The sequence below is a fragment of the Fukomys damarensis genome, unplaced genomic scaffold, assembly GCF_012274545.1.
Source record: "Fukomys damarensis isolate Sample0158 unplaced genomic scaffold, DMR_v1.0_HiC HiC_scaffold_28, whole genome shotgun sequence".
Taxonomy (NCBI): Eukaryota; Metazoa; Chordata; class Mammalia; order Rodentia; family Bathyergidae; genus Fukomys; species Fukomys damarensis.
The window spans coordinates 29,188,739-29,209,861 of record NW_022900940.1 but is presented as its reverse complement, the minus strand read 5'-3'; the positions used below and the strand labels follow the sequence as shown (position 1 = coordinate 29,209,861).

The 21,123-nt window shown below is 43.4% G+C and overlaps 1 protein-coding gene across 6 annotated transcripts in view; it reads right to left on the bottom strand.

The window, feature by feature from the left end:
* Thrb (thyroid hormone receptor beta) overlaps window positions 1-21,123 on the bottom strand; it is a 327,980-nt gene that overhangs the window by 9,319 nt on the left and 297,538 nt on the right. For all 6 annotated transcript variants that reach the window (XM_010640155.3, XM_010640157.2, XM_010640156.2 and 3 more), the window contains 4 exons: window positions 19,471-19,618; window positions 16,411-16,616; window positions 7,321-7,467; window positions 1,191-1,449 (listed from right to left, as the gene is read on the bottom strand). In XM_010640155.3, coding sequence (XP_010638457.1) covers window positions 1,191-1,449; window positions 7,321-7,467; window positions 16,411-16,616; window positions 19,471-19,618 — 760 coding nt within the window. The remainder of the gene's footprint in view (window positions 1-1,190; window positions 1,450-7,320; window positions 7,468-16,410; window positions 16,617-19,470; window positions 19,619-21,123) is intronic.

Sequence of the window (21,123 nt, the reverse complement as noted above, 5' to 3'; positions counted from 1 at the left end):
TATTTATTGATATTTTTGAAATCTTCCATAATAAAAATAATTCCTCTTTCAAAAATTTGCCATATCTAAACTTCCTATAGGAAGTAAATTTCTAAGTCAACCTAAAAATAAAAAAAGGAATTCTACTGAGTTAACTACAAATCATCAACTATATAAAGGATTCCCAGCGTACTCATGACTGACATTTTAACCACATGTTTGGTCATTCATCCAATAAACATTTCTTGAATTCTACTGAACAGTGGCCCAGGTGCTAGGTGTACAGTTAGATACATCTCTGTCTTCCCTCAGTGCAGAGGGAGATATGGATAAGCAACATCCAGAGTTATAGACAAGGGCTGGAGCCCAGCTAAATTCAAGGTACTCTGAGAATGCAAAGGACGGCTCTGAAACCACACTCCCCTTAAAGGCTCAAGATCGCTGAAGAAAACCATCAGCACTGTTTCCCCTTCACATACAGGAGCCATCAGTTCTGAGAGTGAGCTATGGTGGGTTAAAGATGGCTGGGTCTTCTTCGCCATTACAGTATTCCTCTCTGGAGGTCAGCCCTTGGGTTGGGGCTGGCTCTAGGCTGGTATGATAATGTGTGACTACAGAATAGGACCTGCAGCTTCTGCTTTTGTGTGCGTGGGACTCTCCCTCTTGGGGTCCAACAGTCATGTAAGATGTCTAACTACCCTGCATGAGGGAAGTCTGCAAAAAGAAAGGTCTGGAGCTTTGTTTGATGTCTCAGCCATCTTGGATGTTTTAAGCCTGTACGTTTTGCTTTGTTGTGCTACATAGGCATTAGATACCGGGAAACTCAAGACGTAGCTGAACCATGAGCAAATTCTGGCTCTCATGCATGGTTCCACACACAGAACTTATCAGAAAGGTGTGGTCACTCACATCCATATTTTGTGTATACATAAAAGTAGGGGGAAGCAGGATTGGCCAAATACTTTGAAACAGGCTGGGTAATTCCTAATGAAGGTGTTATCATTTCATAGTATCTTTCAGACGTCTCCTTTGGTTTCTTTCTACCACCTTGGGAAACTGGAGAAAGCATCACTCTTCATTTCCCAGGCCATTGGTGAACTGAAAATTTCTCACTGAAGGAGAGTTAAGCTAAAGGGAGCCTGAAAAGTTGAATTAGCACTAGACAACCAAAAAGCTCTTTTCACATCCATAATGAGTCTTGGCCCACTCACCTGAAGACATTAGCAAGACAGCCTGAAGGAGGGCTACTTCCGTGTCATCCAGGTTGAAAGACGACAGAGACATGCCCAGGTCAAAGATGGCGTCTGACACAACCCCAAGACCCCCATTTTTCAGTTGGCCCCGTGTCACTGCCATTTCCCCATTCAAGGTTAAAGTCTCACTTTCTGGGTCATATCGCACAGCAGCTCGAAGGGACATGATCTCCATGCAGCAGCCTTTGAGGAGGATTATCTGGTCTTCACATGGCAGCTGGAAAGAAGCAGCTCACATCAGCAAAGAACAAGAGGGAAAACGCCAGTCAGGACAACAGGCAGTACCTTAAAAGCAACAGGACCTCTGCGACCAATGTTCATCTTGATTCTTTAACCTCAAGGTTATTTTTCCTTAGATGGTGGCAGACCTTCTACAATTAGTTTTTATGTTTTTATATACCAAGTTGGTTGTAATCTTCATCAACTTTCATCTCAGTAGTCTGCATTTCTTTTATGACAAATATAGGTCTTCAACTGGTATCCTAGTCAATGTGTAACTTTATTAATAACTCTTTAGGTTGGGGTTTTAAAATTATAATTCTACCTAATTACCTGAGAGCAGAGTTTATGCTAAACTCACCATTTTGTGTGTGGGGTGTGTGTCTTGTAGCTCCGCTAGTTAGCAGCAGACCACTGTTTAGCTGCCAGCTGGGCCTCTTTTACAATTTACTCCTGGAGTCTCACCAAAGGCAGAGAATTAGAAAGTTGCCGACAGACTATGTTTACCTACAAGGCCCATGGATAGAAAAGCTTTGCCCAAGCACAGAGGTGAGCCACAAATCAGACTTTGTGGTTCCTAAGGTTATGTTCTGCTCAGTAACTCAGATACCAGAATTACTCAACACACTGTATCTTTTTGCTAGTGTGCAATTTCATTTTAAGCTCATTTGGTTACCCTGTTACTTAGGATTTGTGATGACGGGGTAACATTCATAATAAACTTTAATGTTTTCTGGGGTGGGGAGAAAGTTTAAATGCTTATTTGACCAGCTCTGAGTTACTAAGAGTTTTTGATGAATTAGGCATCACGCCAAGATTTACATTCATTACCTTGTTTAATATTAACAGTAATTCAGTGAGGTAAATATTTTATATCTTATTTTATTCAGAAGTGTGAAAACCGAGGAACTGAAAGGGGAGTAAATGCCAAGGGTCACAGGAATATTTCGGGGGTGAGGCTAGGATTTGAAGCTAGATCTGTCAAAATCCAGGGCCAAGATAAGAAGAGAACACACTCTTTTGAAGTAACATGGATATGACCAAGTTTCCATAAACATTTAACGTGTAAATTATACATAATATCTACCACTACATGTTCTTTTTGGGACATGCTCTTGGCTCATTAATCCATTACAGGTTATTATGTAAAAGTGAAAGTAATACGACTGAATTACATTTAAAATCCATAGTATTTCATATTTTTCACTAGCTCAGCCTAGTCATCTTACCGTTGCATTTCAAACTGCTTAGCTTTTTTCTACAGAATACAGTTCATTTAATATTTGGTTCTGGGATCTATACATATGAATCTTTTCCTTCTGTACACTTAAAAACCACTGTGATTTGCTTTCATTTAGGGTCTGAGCTGTAACCCTCACTTACAGCCTTCGGATCCTGGCCCAAGGCATTGGAGAAAGGACAAAGCTGGGGCTTGAGAGACCCTGCGGGTGAGAGGATGGACTGGCAGGAGAGGGCACAGGCTGGCTCAGATGCCAAAGGTAGCAGTTCCCCTTTTCACCCTCAGGTCACCGGAAGGCATGTTAAACATAGATTGCTGGCCCCAATTTCTGGTTTCCTCACAAGTTCCCAGGTAATAATGCTCAAGAACCCTACTCTTGGGAATCACTGACAAAGAACAGCCATGGAAATTCCTAATCAGATAAAACCACTATATTTTACATCTGTCACAAAGTATGCAAATTGGGGCAGGCCCCATCTCTGAAGTTAAGTCTTCTTATAAATGAAGTAATAGATTCCTTTTTAAAACCTACTGTTGATGATTAGTTCAAACTTAAATGAAAGCTGAGTCAGTGTTTACAAAGGATCATCAATACTTAAAAACCTGACCAGATGCCATTTCCTTTGAGACAGGTTTATAGGATCTTGGTGAGATTTAACATGTGGATACATAATCTCTTAGGCCCCTGCCACAAGGCTCTCCTTGTGAGAATGTTCCAAGAGGGCCTGACAGGCAGAGAAGCAGGGGTCTCCCACAGAGTTTTTGTGTCTCCCTAGGACAGCACTGCTCAGGTTGACTGGCAACGACAGTGGAACGTTCCAGGAGTGGTTCTTATGTTTGGTTTTGGCAGCTTTGCTGGCAATGATTTTAGATCTTGCGGAGTTGGTGTCACACCAGCTTGGTTCTGGTTGGCAGGGATCTTAGAAGAAGAATTACCGTGACACACTGAACAGCAGACAGGTCAAGCTGCCTCTGCGAGAGAGTCCAGGCTCCAGGACCACCTGGGACCTGCAGGCCACGCCTTGAACAGCTAGTGCAGGGCCCTGTTCTGTCCCTTACCCTTTGTGGGTTTTGAGGAGAATGTGACAGGTGCCCGGTGGCCTTCAACACTGGAAACTTACGCATCTCTGCCTTAAAAGTGCCACCTTCCTCTTTTTTGTAAACAAAATACCATGTTTGAAAGACAGATAGAATCTGGCCCAAGAGAGCAGGCTTCCATTTCTAAGGGGAACTTGGAGAGAGCAGCTCGCCACAATCTATGCTTGGAAAGTTCCATGTTGACCCCTCATCATGGTGCAGTCGTGAGGAGACAGTGTGCTGATTACTGGGGATGGAGACAGCTTCTTCTCTCCCCTTTTTCTTTAGCTGAAATAAATACTCTCTAGTGGCTGGTTTACACGAGTTTTGCATTTTAAAAGACGTATCTGGTGGGCAGTGGATGCATGCTTGCTGTGTGACTGTGAGGCTAACTTGAGGCAGTGAACTCAGTAGAGCTCATCCTCGGATACCAAGGCTGGGATCAGAGGGACACAGCCAGGGAGACAGAGAGAGATAGGACCTGGGGAGACCCAGTACACAGAGCCGACCCAACAAAAAATAAACACTCAGAGTCGGCAAAAGAGGAAACAAGAACCCATGTGGAGGTGTGGGAGCACACTCTCTCTCCTGGGGGTAATTTGGCAACACATATTAAAGGCCAGAAAAGATTGATCTGTCTGTCTATCTGTCTGTCTACCTGTCTACCTACCCCTCCACCCACCCATCCTGGTCCTTAAATTCAGTGTCTAGGATTTACCCTTAGGGATTAGTTATACTAGCAGAGCACAGTTGCTAGTATGGTCATTGGAGCTTGTAGGTTGGAAATGAATTACTGACCCAGTGAGAAGAATTATGGTAGCCCCACTTTTTTGAACACTATATGGTCCCTAAAAGTCATTTTTGAAAGAACACTTAGGTGATAGATCCCACCATGGAGCGTAAAGTCAGGTGCAATGGGCTGTGGGCAGTATTCTGCTTCTGGATCTTGATACTGATTACAGGGGTGAGTTTATGTACTGCACACTTATGATAGAGGTGATCAAATATACTGTAACTATTTAAATGAAAAATCATTACAATAAAAGACGCATTACCATTAATTCCCTCAAATAGTCTCCCTCACTTTGAATACACTTATCCCCTTGCCACTTTCTGAAGCAATTCTGCAAGTCCTCTCGCAGATACCCTTCTGAGGTGTCATAAAAATGTGGTGAACATTGCAGCAGAGTGCACGTAACGGGACGGCAGCTCGTGAAGCGTCACAGTTCATTCATCCTCAACCATCTCCTTCCCTGGCTCTCGCACCATGTGATTTCTGGCTCTTTGCCAAATTCAAAATGACCATGCAAGGTAAACATTTTGAGTTAGTTCAGGACACTTGAGGCAGCCAGGATGGAACAGCTAAAGATATTCAGGAAAGAGGACTTCCAAAACTGCCTCAGAAAGTGGCAGTCATCATAGGTAAGTGTGTTCTAAGTGACAAGAAATATTCTGAGGGGGATTAATGACGATGTGTCTTTTGCTGTAATACACTTTAAAAAATTAAGTATTCACTGTCCTTTTTGCTCACACCTCATCTCTCTGAAAAAAGACCAAGGTAAGTTCCAGATTGCTGGCGGTGTTATAATGAATCATTACCTTTATTTTACTATGTTGTGTAAAGTCTCAGTGAATATGTGTTGTTTTTGTAATATCTTCCAAAATTTTTATAAATAATAACTTTAAAAAAAGATGCCAGAGGCATACAAACCTCCACACTGAATAAAGAGATTAGTCAGAATGCCTGTTTCAGAATTCACGGACTCCTCCACCTGGGTATGAGCCACCCCGACTGCAGGTTGTGGGTAGCACTGTGGGCTACATGTTTTGCTGCTCCAAAATCCCTGTGTTGCAGCCTCATCCCTGATGTGATAACCCTGGAGCTGTGGGCACTGGGAAGTGACAATGTCCTAGGGCAGGGCATAGGGTCATAAGGCATGTAGACAATTTGTGTCTTTATAAAAGAGACCCTAGAGAGCTCCTTGGTGCCTCTCACCAAGAGAGCACACAGTATGAAGAGTCAGAGAACAAGGAGGTAGGCCCTCAGCAGACACAGAATCTTCGGGCATCTTGATCTTGTACTTGTAGAATTATAACGTTCTGTGGTTTATGAGCCACCCACTCTGTGGCATTTTGTTATGGCAGCCTGAACTGACTCAGATACCTAACTCCCAGGGCGGTGAAGCTGGGACCAGGGGGAGGCAAATGTGTTCTCTCTCATGCGCACCGTCTCTGTGTCTCTGTCTCTGTCTCTGTCTCTCTGAGCTAGGCAAAGGTCTCAGACACTAATGTCCTAAAGGCACAGTCCTGTCCTTGTGGGTATGGCTTTGGAGGAGGCGCAGATGTAGGCAGTGGGAAGTGTTCCCTTCAGTGTCTGAGGCTGCTCTGAATTCAGCTGTGTTCCCGTTACTGCAAACACAAGAGAACTGATGAGCTGGAGGCCGGGGCAGCGTGGAGCCATTTCAGGTGGGGAAACTCAGCCTTTCCCTAGCTGAGACTGCGTCACGCGTCACTCAGGTAGCTTATGGAGAGGTCACAGCAGTGTGTGATCTCTAACATGGCATCTTTCTGGGTCCCCTGGAAGGTGTGAAGAGCAACAGACTGTCACCTGATGGAGTCTTTTGAAAACACAACCCCTCTTGATTAAAAAAAAAAAGTTAAAGGCAGGCTGGGAATGTCATAGCTGAAATAACAGCAGTACGGGCAGCTAAAATTCATGGAACACTAGACCCAGGCGCTGTTTTAGCACTGTTTATAGATGATCCCGTTTGAACTTTGAACAGCTCAAGACACTATTACAATTCCCATTTTAAAGACAAGATCACTGAGGATCACAGACATTAAGTATCTCGTTTAGGATTCTCATCCACACAGCCAACTGCAAAGCCCGTGCCCTCAGCTGCCACACAACAGGACAGCTGAGTGTGGGAGGAAATGTCCCCGAGGGAGAGTCTCTGTGTGCTCTGGTGGGTGAGCCCTGTGCACTGCACTGGAGATGGGGCAAGAAACAGCGAGTTTATAGAGAAAGATGAGACTCAAGGTGATATCATAGCCTTGCTCTCGTCAGGATTACTGGATTTTATTCTTGAAGATTAAGAACACCATGCAGCTTTTTTGCTGGGATATGTTGTAGAAAGAATATAGACCTAGGTTCAAACCATGGTACATTTAGGTAAATCAGCTTAATCTCTTTGATTGTAATTTGGCCCATCTGTAAAGTGGGATCTAAAAAATCTGCCCTGTAAGTCTGTCATAAGGATTGGGATTAGTGCTAGCAAAGTCAAATATCTTATTAGGATTTTATTCCCTGAGGCCTGGAGTCGGGCATAGAAGGATCTAAAGGGCCCTTCCATGGACAGGCTAATGAGTGGTGGCAGAGGAGAGCAGGTGGGGACATGTGCATGAGATAAAGTGTGTTTGCACTGCACTGACGCTGCTTTCGGATGACGAAATCCTGCTAGTTAATAGTAAATTATAAACAATTCCCAGTACTCCTGGAAATTCATAGAACTCTAATGAGAAATAACACAGAAGGAAAAACAGTGTACTCACCTCACAAAACATAGGCAACTTTTTGGCAAAATCCACTACTCTGGTGATTGCTGGTGTGATGATTTTTGTAAAATGGCTGAAGGCTTCCAAGTCGACCTTGCCACCTTCTGGGGCGTTGACTATCGGTGCTTGTCCAATATCTTCTGGCTAAGGAGGAGAAACAAAGATTTAAGGGCAGAAGCTGAAGGGAGCTTGATTTATTCTCATTCACCCGTGGCAGAGAATTTCTTCTGAACTGACATTTGTTGAAGTTTTTCATTTCCACCTTCTTTATTCACAAATTATATGGTGTTCACCTCATTTACATCATTTATTTCCTTGCGCAGAAATGTATGTCTTGGTCATTGCTTTAATTGGCCCCCAAGGATAATGTCCAGGTGGGGGGAGGAGGAAGAAGGAATTTGTGTTCTGCTTCTGTGCACCTGAAGGTGTATGGTGACATCGTCGTGCCGGCTGTGGTAGGGCATTTTCAGAGCATTCTGGTGAGAGTGGACGAGGTGGGCACAGTGCAGGCAGAGGCAGGGTCAGGGACACCTAGTAAACAGCACCTCGGGATTCCTTCTGGCTGGGACCCAAGTTGCTTCCTCCTTGCCCTCAGACTCCAGTTTAAGGTGGTCTCAGCTGAGCACTATGGGGGCTGATCTTGAGGCTTCCTGTAGGGAGCTGAGCTGGGTGGATGTGGCCAACCTTAGGGCAGAGTGGAAATATACTAATGCTGTCTTTGGGGCACTGCTCTGCTGTTTACTTGCTCAGGAACCATCCATGGCCTTGCTGCTCAAGAGGCAAGTGGCAGCACGGGTGTCATCCAGGGACACAGGCCCCTCCCCAGACCTGATGTTGCAGAGTTGGCATTTTAGCCAGGGCCCCATGGGACTTGTGTGCACCTTGGGCTCCCCAGGTCCACAGGAGCCATCCTGTCACCTTGCGCTTGCTTTCGGGAGCAGTTCTGTCTAATGCCCTCTCATCTTCGTGATACTGTTAACCATTTATTTTGTGGCCTACAAGTGAGTCAGCTCCTGCACACACTACTCTATGTCAGGTAATCCTCACACAAGACCTGGTTTACGGATCAGCAAGGCAGAGGTCAGGCAGAGTAATAATGTCTGGATGAGCCCTGGGCTGGGAGGTGGGTGGCTATGAGTCTGTCTAGTACCCTTTCTGTGTGTCCCATCTCCCAGCTCCACAGCAAGGCTTACACTCCCTGAACAGGTTCTAAAAAAGGAAGTAGACCCTGTACTCCTATTACTCCCCTGAAAGCCCCTCCAGCCTTGATCAGGAAGTATAACTGTCAAGAGGAGAGCACAGACCTGAGGCCTGTTAGATGGTGGTCACCATTGCCTAGAAGCTACTGGGAATAGACCTGAACAAGGCCTGGTCCCTTTTAGGCACCCAGAAGATGAAGCTGGGGAGGGTGGGCAGGAGTGAAAGGGAAGAGGAACTGACACTGGGAGAGAGGTGAGCAGGACCCAACCCCTCCCTAGCAGAGTAGTGAGGACACTCACTATGTCAAGAATCTGATTGATATCTCAGTCCCCACATTTTACTGTGCATCATGAGCCCCTGATATTTGGGTCCCACTCCCAGTACTGCTGATGCAGTGGGGCAGAGGTAGAGCCAGAGAACCTGCATTTCTAATGAGTGTCTCTAGGGTATGCTGGCACTGGTAGTCTTGGGTCACACTCTAGGAACCCTGGGATGGCAGCAACTAAAGCCAGCTTGGAGAAGCCCAATGGCCATGGCTCTTCCCACATATCCCGGTGCTGCTCACACCTCACTTCTAGTAGAGAAAAAGCAGCATAGGAGCCTCTTTCTTGTAGGGTGACTCCAACCAGGGAAAACAGAAACAGTAGGCCCCATGCGTCCAGCCTCAGGCAGGACTTGTAAACTTGTCACATGACATGGTACTTGCTGGTAGCAGTTACCTCTTTATCTACAGGTTCTTCAGAGTTTAGTTTGTTCTGGTGCAGTGGGTAAGTGGGTGAAATCTGGTTGCTGTTGTGTTTTCAGGGTGAATGACAACATTTTGGGTCACTGCAGACATGACAAACCCATGAAAGGCTCCTAATTTTCAGCCTTTCTAGATGTACAGAGAATGGATGGAATAATGCATAGCTACACCTCTCTCCATCCTTTTTTTTTTCCCCTTGGCTGCTGCTCTTCCCTGCATCCTTCAGACCTGTTGCTGGTCTTTATCATTCCTTCTTGACTTTGAACTTGAGGCTCATCCCATGTTTCCTGTCTACTTCACAAGTCCTTTAGCAAGACCAACTGATAAAAGGAATGTGGGTACACATTCAAAATAAATAGCTTGTTAATAGAGAATTAATGTGTGATATACATTTTATATATGCAGGAACATTTCTTAGAAATAAAAATATTTAATAATGTGGTTTTGGCCCAGCTGAACGCAAGAATATGGATGGCTATAATCTGTTTATATTTAAATGAAAAATTCCATATTATCTGAAATATCAGTGAGTTAATGCTGATGTTAGTTAATTCCATTTATTCTTTGGGTATATAGGGTAATTGACTCACTACCTGTAACTTCTCCAAAGATTTGAAAAAAAAATAAGTGAAATTATGTAAAGAAATATAGCAACTTTAATTGCAATTAACCCCTGAGATATAACTTCAGGAACTTTTCTCTTGAAAAATATATAATAGGGTAGAAAAAATTATACAGCTGTACAATCTATGAATCAACACAAGTTTGTATCAGGTATGAGAAATTAAGGCAGAGTAATGCAACCCTGTTTGTGACTTTCCTGCAGATTTTTTCCTGATAAGGACAACACACAATTCAACATCGTTTGACCATGTTAGATATCTGATTCTGTAGATATCTGATTATAGCCTTGTATACCACCACATAAAACACATTTGCTCTTCTATACAGTATGTCCTTATGTGCTTGATCAACCCGGGTACTGATGATACGTCTCTGGAGTGTAGACTCACCAGTGCAAAACTGTGGGGAAGGCCTGACTGTGCCTCTGTGGGCCCAACTGCTAGCTCACGGGGGCCTTCCAACTCTCACCATGACTCCTCTTTGCCCTAAGTGGACCTATGCGTCCAGCCCAGTGGACTTTATGTCTCCCCGACAACTTGCTTTACACTTTTCTGTTTTGCTGATGTCTCCACTTCTGTCTTTCATCTTTGTCCATTCCAAGTCTTATCCATTGTTCAAGACCCAAGTCAAAATCCTGTCTTCTCGACTTCTTTCTAGGTGACCTCAGTTGGAAATGATACATACCTCTCCTGGACGTGCATGGTGGCTCACATATTATCACTCCTATGGCATTAGGCATTTATTATATCATTTTTATTGTTGTTATTATATATAGGTACATATTAGTGATACAAATTTTTCAAAGAGTTGGGGGACGAGCCTTCTCTATCTTTGTCTGCTATGTACAAGATGTTGGGCAGATGGTGAGGGTAGAACGTTTAATGATTGAGTGAATGAATAAATGATCATTCATACATGTATCCAACCAAGTACTATAAGCCAGATCTAGTTCTAGACTATATATTAGATACCGAGATTATAGCAATGAACAATGGGTCATCAAGGAACTTGCATTGTAGTGACAAAAGACATCCATCAAAGAATTTCACTTTGTGATAAGACTGGAGGTACTGCACAGAGATAGGGTGGTCAGCGAAGGCCCCACTGAGAAACAGTGTGTGGGCTTGACCTAAATCAAGTCAAGGAGGTAGTCTTCCAAAAAGACAGAGAAAGAACATCTACAGCAGAGGGAAAAGCCAATGCCAAGTCTGCAGAGACCCATGTGGCAAGAGCACAGCAAAGACCTGAGTTGAAGAAGAGAAGGAGGCAGGGTCCCATCATGCCAGATCCTGTGGACAGGGAGAGGACCTGGGCTTATTCTAAATGCAGAGGGGGCATCCACTAAAAGGCTGTGAACAGGACAGAAGCATGGTGGGATTTATGGTCATGTGTGTACGGGATGCAGCACAGGAAAACAGTGGCTGGCAATATCAGTAGGGCTGAAATAGGCTGGTTGATGTGGGTGGCAGGGTGGACAGAAGCAGAAGAATTTGAGACATGTCTTGGGGACTGAAGATGCTCTGGATGTGGGTGAGGGATGCAGAGTGACTCACCCAGGCAGGGGGATAGGTGTGAAAAAGAGTGAAGGGTGTGTGTAGGTGTGGCATTGGCCCTTGCTCAGCACTCAGGGAAGCTGCGTTGAGTGTTGACTAGCTGGGTCTCCTTTGACTGTTGCATGGGTGCTGTTCAAGGTAAGTAGGAAATATGGCCAGTTGACCTCTTCTAAGGTGACTGGCTTAGAGCCAAGGATGTCTTGGCTTGACCTGGTAGCTCTTTGGCACATGCAAAGTAGGGTGGGGTCAGATGGGACTCTTCCTCTGCTTGTTCTCCAGTCTTCTTGCCCCTTTGCAAGGCTAGGCAAGAGGATGTGGTGATTCAAGGTTCTGGGGCCTTGTGATGTGACATCAGACTCACGCTTTTCCTGGCATAGCCAGAAAGATAGCAAAGGTGATAGGTAGGGATGATGCATACAGTAACTGCATGTGTGGTTGTTAACAATAAGCCAGGCACTGTTAGATCCTGTGTAACTTCTGCTTTGGTTATTTGGTTAAAGACCCAAGGCACTTGAGCTTCACAGAAGTGAGATTACCTGTTCAAGGTCACACAAGTAGAAAGCAGTAAGGCAAGAGCCAGGCCCAAGCTGTTTGGTTCCATTGTCCATTGACTACAGAGCTCCCCAGTCTTCTCCTGCAGCAATGACCATTGTGGGTGATACATGCCTTCCTGACTTGATTGCCCTTGGCCTATGACCTGTTCAAACAAGGTCTGATCACTCACCTTACCTTATCTGTTGATGCCCTCTCTCTGAGGCTGCCCCACTTGAGAATATGGGAGATCAGAGAGTGAGTCTGCCAGGGAAAATTGGGCAGGCTTGGCCTGATTGTAATGGTCACATTTAACATTTGGTAGAAAGTCCACACAAAGCCACTCCTTTGCATATGAACCAAGCCGAGAATAATGAGACCGTGTCAACACATTTTAACAGTGGTGAAGAGCAAGACTGTTGCTGCCATGCAGTTTATGCCAAAGCAAATGACTTTCCACACGGGGAGGTATAGCAGTGAGCTACCCTTGATGGAGAGACCGGCTTTCCCTTGTTTGACATTGGATGCTGCTTGTTCCTTCTCAGCCCACATTGCCTTTCTATCATCACCATCATATAAATCGTTGGTGGTAAAACTTGGCATTTATGTAGCCTCATATTTGAGTAGATTGGTGAGAACTAGAAAATTACATGATTTAAATGTGTTTTGAAGTCATTTTAATGCATGGCTCTATGAAAATCTGCATGATTTTGCCAAAGTTCCTCACTTGCCAAAGACTGTAGTGAAGATTTAAAACCAAAGTCCAACCACCAGTCCATTTTTCTAGTCCTCATGTGGAAAGAGATGAAGTAGTTCCTTTGGGGGAATAAACTAACATATTCCAGCAAAATGAATACTTCTAGCTTTTATGACAAGGTGTACTTTTTAATCTCTCATGGCGTATCACTATACCATTATTAACATAATAGATATTTGCATATTATTCTTCAAAACAAGATGGCATAGCAACACACAAAAATCAATGAAATAATAAGTGTAGCAGTGTTGCGAGCCCAAAAAGGGCCATCTAACCATACACGAGATACAAATTCTAAATGTAAAAGCCCATCTATCCCTGGACCTTTCAGACATGGACAGCATTTAGCAAGGCTGTCTTCAAGTAAGGATTCTTAATGTTATTGCAAACAGAAGAATAAAGTTATCCCTCTACATGTAGTATCTTAAATATATAAACTCACTGGGACCAAGAGCTTAACTGTACTGTCTCCGAGGACAGGCCAGCGGAATTGTATGTTCAACCTAACTCACACACACACACACACACAAACACACACAGTTCTATTCTAGTTATGTATTGTTGTGTAACAAACTACTCCACAACACAATGGCTTAAAACAACAATTTCCAAATGATCTTTTGGTGTTCTAGGGGTTGATAGCACAACTTGGGGCTCAAGGGTGTCTTACTTGTTGTCCCTCATACCATTGACATCAAATGGCTGTATAGTCTGGTGTCACTGGAAGCTTCTTTCCTCTCTTTTCTGGTGCCTGGGTTGGTTAAGAATCTTGTCTATCTCATGTAGCTAGCTTGGGCTTCCTCACAACATGGTTATCTTAGAATACTTGGCCATTTTTAAGTAAGAGTTGGTTTCCACCTCCAAAGGACCCAAATGGGAACTACAAATCTTATTATGGCCAAGACTTAGAAGTCATTCACTCAAGCATCTCTTCTGCCAAAATCCATCGTTTAAAGGAATCACAGAATAGCTCAGATTCCAGGACAGAAGGAAGACATCGAACTGGCTGTGTATACAGGGAAGAGTGTGGGAATGGCAGCCATCTTGAAGGGCAGTTCCAGCCACGAGTTCCAGCCACATATGGAGCTGGCAGTGAAGTATTAATACTGAGGGGAAGGTGGTTTCTGCACACAGGAGGTGCAGGAGTGACACAGAGTAGGAGGCAATTGGCTGCTGCACATAAAATGCATTGTAGAGACCGGTGGGAGAGTGGAGGAGTTCTCGTCTCTCCCCAGGACTACTCTAGAAATACTTGGCTTGGAGAGGAAATTATTTATATTTGGATCAAGAGTGACAATTTCTTGAACAGATCAAGGATCTACAAAAGTATGACAGCTCCATGGGGAGGGAGACTGGTATATAAAACACTTGCTCTAAATTATAAGTTTCTTAAAGAAAAATCGTTCTGTGCCACACTCTTTTGGTTCCATCAGATCAGTGAAGACTATCTGGAGCTTATAAGTCACAGGCAGGTACAGACCTCAATGCTATCTTTGCTAAGGGGATCAGGAGGTATGGGGAGATGTGATAATGTTTTCTTAGAGGTTAATTTTCTCAGCTTTCAGTCACAGCTCAAATGTTACCTCCTTGGAGAGCCCTTTTCTGTCTGCACATTCCTGTCTAGACAAATGAAGTTCTTCTCCATTTCCAGTTCACAAACACTCTGTTCTGTCATGTGGTTTATTGTTTTCCTTGCCTTCTCACTACCTGTATTTATCTTGTTTAGGCCTTATTGTCTATTCCCTCCACTGCAATGTGGCTGACTTACTTTCTGGCATGTATTAGATGTTCAATAAATGTTTCTTAAATAAAATAATAAATGTTGAGAATCGGAAAAGAAGCACCTTAATTGCCACTGAAGTTGGTTTAATGACTACCGTTAGTGACTACTGGGACTAGTAACCATTGTTTTTCAGAAGTAAAAAAAAACAAAAAATGTAAAATTCTCTAGGGGAAGTCTAAAATTGGTTCCATGTCTTACCCTGGACTTGAATTCAGCTTGAATTTCACTACTTGTGCACTAGTTGAAATAAGAAAGTAACACCAGGCTTGGAAATGGTGAACCATTTGTGGCTGACACAATGAGGGAAATGAGAGACCTAAGCTTGTGGTCAGTCAGGACTCTTGTCTTCCTCTGTCCTGAATATACTGGGTAATGCTGATCTATTGATTGAGAATGAGTGTCATTTTAATTTCCAGGAAGATACAGTGGGGGAGGCTGGGGATGCAAGGTGAATGTACCATGAGGCTGCCCTTGCAAGGTGCTTGTTTTTTTCAGAGGCTTTTGGGGTTTGTGCAGATGGCAAGTTGCATGGCATAGTGACAAGAGTGAAGAGCCCGGGGCTGGTTGCACCTGTTGCCGCCATGTACTACCTGGGGGAGGTTGGATGGGTTTCCTAAACATCTCTCTTAGCTTTCTGCTGTAAAGTGGAGATACCAACATTATCTACCTCTAGGGTTGGTACAGGAAGTCAATGTATGCAAAACACTTAAGACTATCATCTAAGGATTTGATAACACTGTTATTAGTGAAGGCCATTAACAAAGTGCTGGCATTATCATCTCATTGAGACCAAGAGAAATTACTTCAGGGCAGGTGGATTATATATAAAGTTGTGATATCAACAAAAGACTTATTTCATTGTAACACTCATGTTGAGGTACGAGGATAACTCTATTGCTGTATCTCTGTGTTCAGATGAGGAGGTCCTAGGCTGGAGATTTAGCTCAGTGGTGCCCCTGCCTGCCTCACAAGGGCAAGGTGCCCAGTTTGATCCCAGATAACAAACACACCAAAAGAAAAACAAAAAAACCCAAACAGGATTCCAGGTGAGGAGGTCCTCTGCTACTCCCTGGGGATGCAAGTGGCCCTGCAGGACACCCGATATCGGAACTCAGCAACATCCTCATAAAGGGCTTCCGGTCACTACCTAGGAGCAGGGTTAGTCTCTGAGGGGGGCAGACGTGGGCGGAGGTGGGTAGTCCACCTAATGAGGTTCACGCAGAGCCTGATTTGGAACCAAAAGAGCTGAGATGGCTTTTGGACCCAGCTGAGTCAATTTTTACCGGTGTGAACTTGGCTCAGTTTGCATTTTCTGTGAAATGAGGATAGAAATTCCCACCTCCTTCCAAACATTCTGAAGACTAGGTGAGAAGTGAATGGGAAAGGCTTTCACAAGTGCAAGTTTGTACAAAACTATGAAACACCAATATTTCTAAGGGTCTGGAAAGGGTTGTCTTCTCTGCACACCCTCTCCGAATCCCCATTTCTTCATTTCCACGGTCTTTCTGGACTCAATCTCATTAATTCAAGCTAAAAATTTGGAGCTCTGTTGACATAAAAACACATTTGAGGTATGGGACACCTTACCCTAAAAGTTATTCTAAAGGAGAATGGTATTTTGGAGGAATCTTAAGTGGACTAAGCATGTACCTACTGGGCATCTGAGAGAAGAAAATAAAAAAGGGAAAGCTAGTAGACAGCAAATTTCACTAGTTTGTTCAAAACTGGCCTTAGAACTCATTACTTCAATGTCCTTGTCCCATCAGAGTTGCAGTTCCTCTATCAGTGAAACCTGGCATCACCCAGCATGATGAGGACTCACAGGATTTTGAGCAGCCCAGGATTTTGTGGACTCACTGAGTCCAGGAAGAAAGCACCTACAAGGACACCTTACCAGGAATTTCCGTTTTTGCTTCCAGTGGCTGCCCTGGGCATTGGTGGCCACGTGAGCTTCAGTGACAGTTTTGATGAGCTCCCATTCCTCATCTGTGGGCTCTGGCTTGTGCCCTATGGATTTCTGCAGCTCTTCCCGCCGCCTCTTTTCCCGGTTCTCCTCAATCAGCTTCCTCTTGGCCAGCCTCTTGCTGTCATCCAGCACCACTGGGAGGGAGAAAGGTGAGGATACACATGGATATTCCCAACATGTGGCAGACCGCACATCCTGGAGCCTCTGGGGTGGGGGCCGCTGAGGCACAAGTGGCCCAGTGGGTTTCTTAGGGGGGAGGTTAGGTCCCATTGGGGCCTTTGCTACTGGTCAGCCATTGTGGAACATGAGGCCTTGTACCCAATTCCCAGTGCCCAGTCAGCTTTCTAAAATAAAGCTCTGGGGAACTTGGGCACTGGGAACTCCAACTCCACAGAAGGGAGCCCTAGAAAAGAGTGAGGCAGAGGGAAGTGAACTCTGTCCTGCCTGCAGGGTCACAGGTAAATCTGTCCAATCAGTCATCGAACTCACGCTCATGGCCACTGTTCTCCTTTCCTTTCTTAAAGTGGCTCTTTGTAAGGAGACTTTGGGTGAAAGAGAAATGGTGAAGTTGTAAGGGGAGGCTCCTGGTTCCCTTCTCAGGGGAAAAGGACCCCAACTCTTCCCTGGTTCCCTTTAGGGCTAATTAGAACATGCTGGGCTGGTCTTGGGCTTCAGATACTCATTTCACACTACTTCTTACTTGGTCAACTCGCAATGGTAATTAAGGAGCCCAGGTTTCAGACTCTAGGAAGATGTGGATTTGAATATTTCAGGCTTTGTGACCTCTGGAAAGGTACTTAGACGCTCTGAGCTTTCTTTCATTTTTTCCTAAGTGAAATGAGATCAGTCATACTCTGCGTAAGGCACTAAATGTTATAATGCACTGTAAGGGCTCGGTAAAAATAACCATAACTTTTATTACTTGTGCAAAAGGGAAATAAGAGCTGGTAATAAGAAACATGTACTTCCATGGTTAATTTTTAAAACCATTTTACTAGTCTCTTGTAAAGTTACTATCATTGGAATAGGAAGTTGCAAAATCACAGTGTTTTAGAACCAAAAGGGACTTTAGATGTCATCCAACTTCCTCCTTTCACAGAGGAGGAAATTGAACCAGAGAGGCGATAACTTGTCTGAAGTCAGAGAGCAAGTTCATGGCAGAGCCAGACCCAGGCCTCCTGACTCCAATTCTATAACATCATGTTCTGGGAACATTTCTTTCTACTTTTTTTTTTCTTTTTCTTTTGTACCAGGGATTGAACTCAGGGCCTTGTGTTTGAAAGGCAGGCGAGGTGCCACTGAGCTAAATCCCTGGCCCTGGGGGGAGGCAGACGTAGCAGGAGGAAGAAAATCAAGGTACCCAGATAACCCACAAACAGAATACTAAACCCCAGTAATGTAGACTGGATTGGATTGTCAAAATGAGCATTATAGCTGTAAGATGTATTAACAAGGCCTGTTAAGTCACTGTGGTTCTTTTAGCAAAGGGTAAAAACAGACAGAGCCACGTTGCTTAAGTGCTTCTAGTGTGTCAGAGTCTGTTACACTTGACATTAATATCTGATAGAATCCTGGACACAACCTTCCTAAGGGTTAATACTGGAGGCCACACAGCTAGTAACTGGCAGTGCTGAGACTCAGATTATTCTTTTTATTATAATCCCTGGGCTCTTTAAATGCCTCCCAAACAAGTCAGGAACACCTCGGTTTTTTTTTTCTCCACACAATCTGGATTATCAGAGTTTCTTAATCTCATAAATGCTCATATCTTAAAGTTCTTAAGTAAATAGATGATCAATCACAATGGTTCATTATAGTAACATATCTAAGCATTTGGTCTGAGTTAATCGTAGCCACATGTCCTTATCAGGCACATTGTTGGCAAGGCTAAAGCCTTTAAAAGATAAGGAACAGACACAGCTAGAGGTGGAGATTAACTCAGGATTTTCTCCCTCACACCATGACACAAGCCTTTTCCTTTTGAATGAGTCTCCATTCTGTCTCCCCCATCATGCAAAACAGGTTATTCCATAGATTTTTATTTTCTGAGAGAGAATTCTATTTATCATATAAGCGTGATTATTTCCTCATATCAGAAAAAAATTCTCCTTGCATTTTCTCTTTCTTTCCTTTTTAATTTTTAGCTAACAGTTGGGATCCCTCTCACTGAAGTGCAAAAGTTTATGGCAGTAGAAATCATTAATAGCAGTGCCTGACAAAAGGGCAGCCTTGTGAGGAACATGATTCTCCGTGGTATGATTAAGGAGACTGGTGTCAGTCCCTCACACAGAGGGAAGGAGAGACTCCAAGGGCTAATCTCGCTACCATATACTGTGGCATTGCAGCAGGACAACTTCAGCTCCAGTGTCTTTATGGCTAGAGGTATAAAAAGCAACCAGGTGAAGGATGCTTCATGTAATAGCATTCAACTCTGAATTCTTCAGAAATGTCCTGAACATTTTCTGCCATTGCCCTTTCTCTAAAAATGTCTGTAAAATAATTCATGGCTTTGCTTTAAAAATATGAGAACTAGACCATGAGGCTCTTACCACATGAACCCTGTGTATGAGAATTACCTTACCAAGTTGAAGGGGTCGAGACCTCTCATTTATAACATGTTGCAGTGGTTCCAACAGCCCACCCTAAAAATACTACAGAGGTCATTTGATCACTTCACTGCCCTCATCATCTGCATGCTTCGAAAGTTAAGAGTTGATAGGGCCAGGGATTTAGCTCAGTGGCACTGCACCTGCCTTCCTGCATTTGATTCCTGGTACAAAACAGACAAACAAACACAAAAGTTGCTAAGACAGGAGTAGGACAAAACCCAAATGGCAATGGCTCCCACTCCTCTGGATGGCAAGCCTGGATGTGGGTTGGGGACACCATCTATTCCCTTCTCTGTCTTTCTTCCTGGTGGAGCGTGAACCAAATTCTTCCCCAATGAACACTCCTTGAATATGAATCCAATGAAGATGATCTACTTACAATCTGTTGCCATGCCAACATAGATGCATTTCTTGAAGCGACATTCCTGGCACTGATTTCGTGTGACTTTGTCTATGACACATTTTCCTTCATATTTACAGGAATAGGATGGATGGAGATTTTTCTGAATGGTTCTTCTAAAGAAACCCTACATGAGAAAGAAAGATCCAAAAAAGCAGTTTCATATTTTCTGAAAAATAAATGATGCTGGAATTGTGAGACCACATAATTATGAGATGCACTGTTTTGGGCCTTAATATATATGTGGGCCTCTTGTTTTATCTCCTTCCTCTAATATGGGACAGTAGGCCTAAAGAGACTCTAACGAGCTGAAGGAGACATCACAGGACTGCAGAGTCAAGACCTTTTTGGATTTTATTCAGGGAAATGAAGCCAATGGAAAAATCTAGTGCTTGGTTTTATTTTCTATGCATTGAATAATATATATTATTTTTCATAGCATGTTATAATTATGCTGCTAAAATAAGCTATGAGGAGTCTTACTAAGTTATACTAGGAAAAGAAAGAGCTGGATACTTGTGATAACTTATGAATTAATAATATAATCATTGGACTAGAGATGTAGCTCAGTAGTACCGTGCCTGTCTGTTTGGGCTTTTGAGATGGCCTTCAGTCTTTCAAACACTCTCCAGATTTACCATCACATGTTTCCCCAAACCGATTGCACCAAAGTTTTTGTTTTCACATCCTCTTTTACTCTGGTATCTTTAGACATATACCTATAAATTCAGTATGTTTCTTCCTTTCTGAAGAATACTATTTAGTTCTAGGTTTGGGTGGTGACCTATTTGACATTCTCCAGGTGGTCCTATTAGAGCTTTTGTGCACGTGATCGCTATGGCTTAGCAACTATATTCTGAATTGCAGAATTAGTAAGGGCAGTGAGCACTCACTGTGAGTATACTGCAAAGGGCTGTTGGATGCATTCCAAATCCTCCTCTCTTTCTCACAATCTAATTTATAAGGGAAGTACTCTTAATATCTACATTGTAGAGATGAGAAAGTGAAACCTTAGGTTAAATCACTTGCTTCAAGTCATGCTAACTGCATGCTGGAACTTGGCTAGCCGCACAAGACACGAATTCCAGTTCTCACTGCTTAACTGTTTATGTAACGTAAAATGAAGTGAGTTTACTGTATGATTTACATGAACAGATTATAAACAGACCTCTCCCAGCCAACACTCAAAAAACCTCCAATTTATTTGTTTTGGTAGATTAGCAAGGTTTTAAGGAATTCTCTGCTAAAATGTGAAGGAGGCCTCTCTGCTGTATAGATGGTGGACTTGAAATATCAACAACCTCCAATTTATTTGTTTTGGTAGATTAGCAAGGTTTTAAGCAATTCTCTGCTAAAATGTGAAGGAGGCCTCTCTGCTGTATAGATGGTGGACTTGAAATATCAACTGGTCTTGCTTTAGCCCACATTTTCCTCCCTTAAGTTTAATGGTACATTTAAAGCAAACAATACAGTTACACTTGTCACTGGGATCTTGTACCTTTACATCATATGTCTTGGTTCTTATTTTTTCCCCATGCCCCTGCCCTCCCTTCAGCCTAGCCCACATTTTCATTATCTCATTTTTTTTAAACTTAGGTTATGTATATATGTATATGCCCACTTGCACAGAGA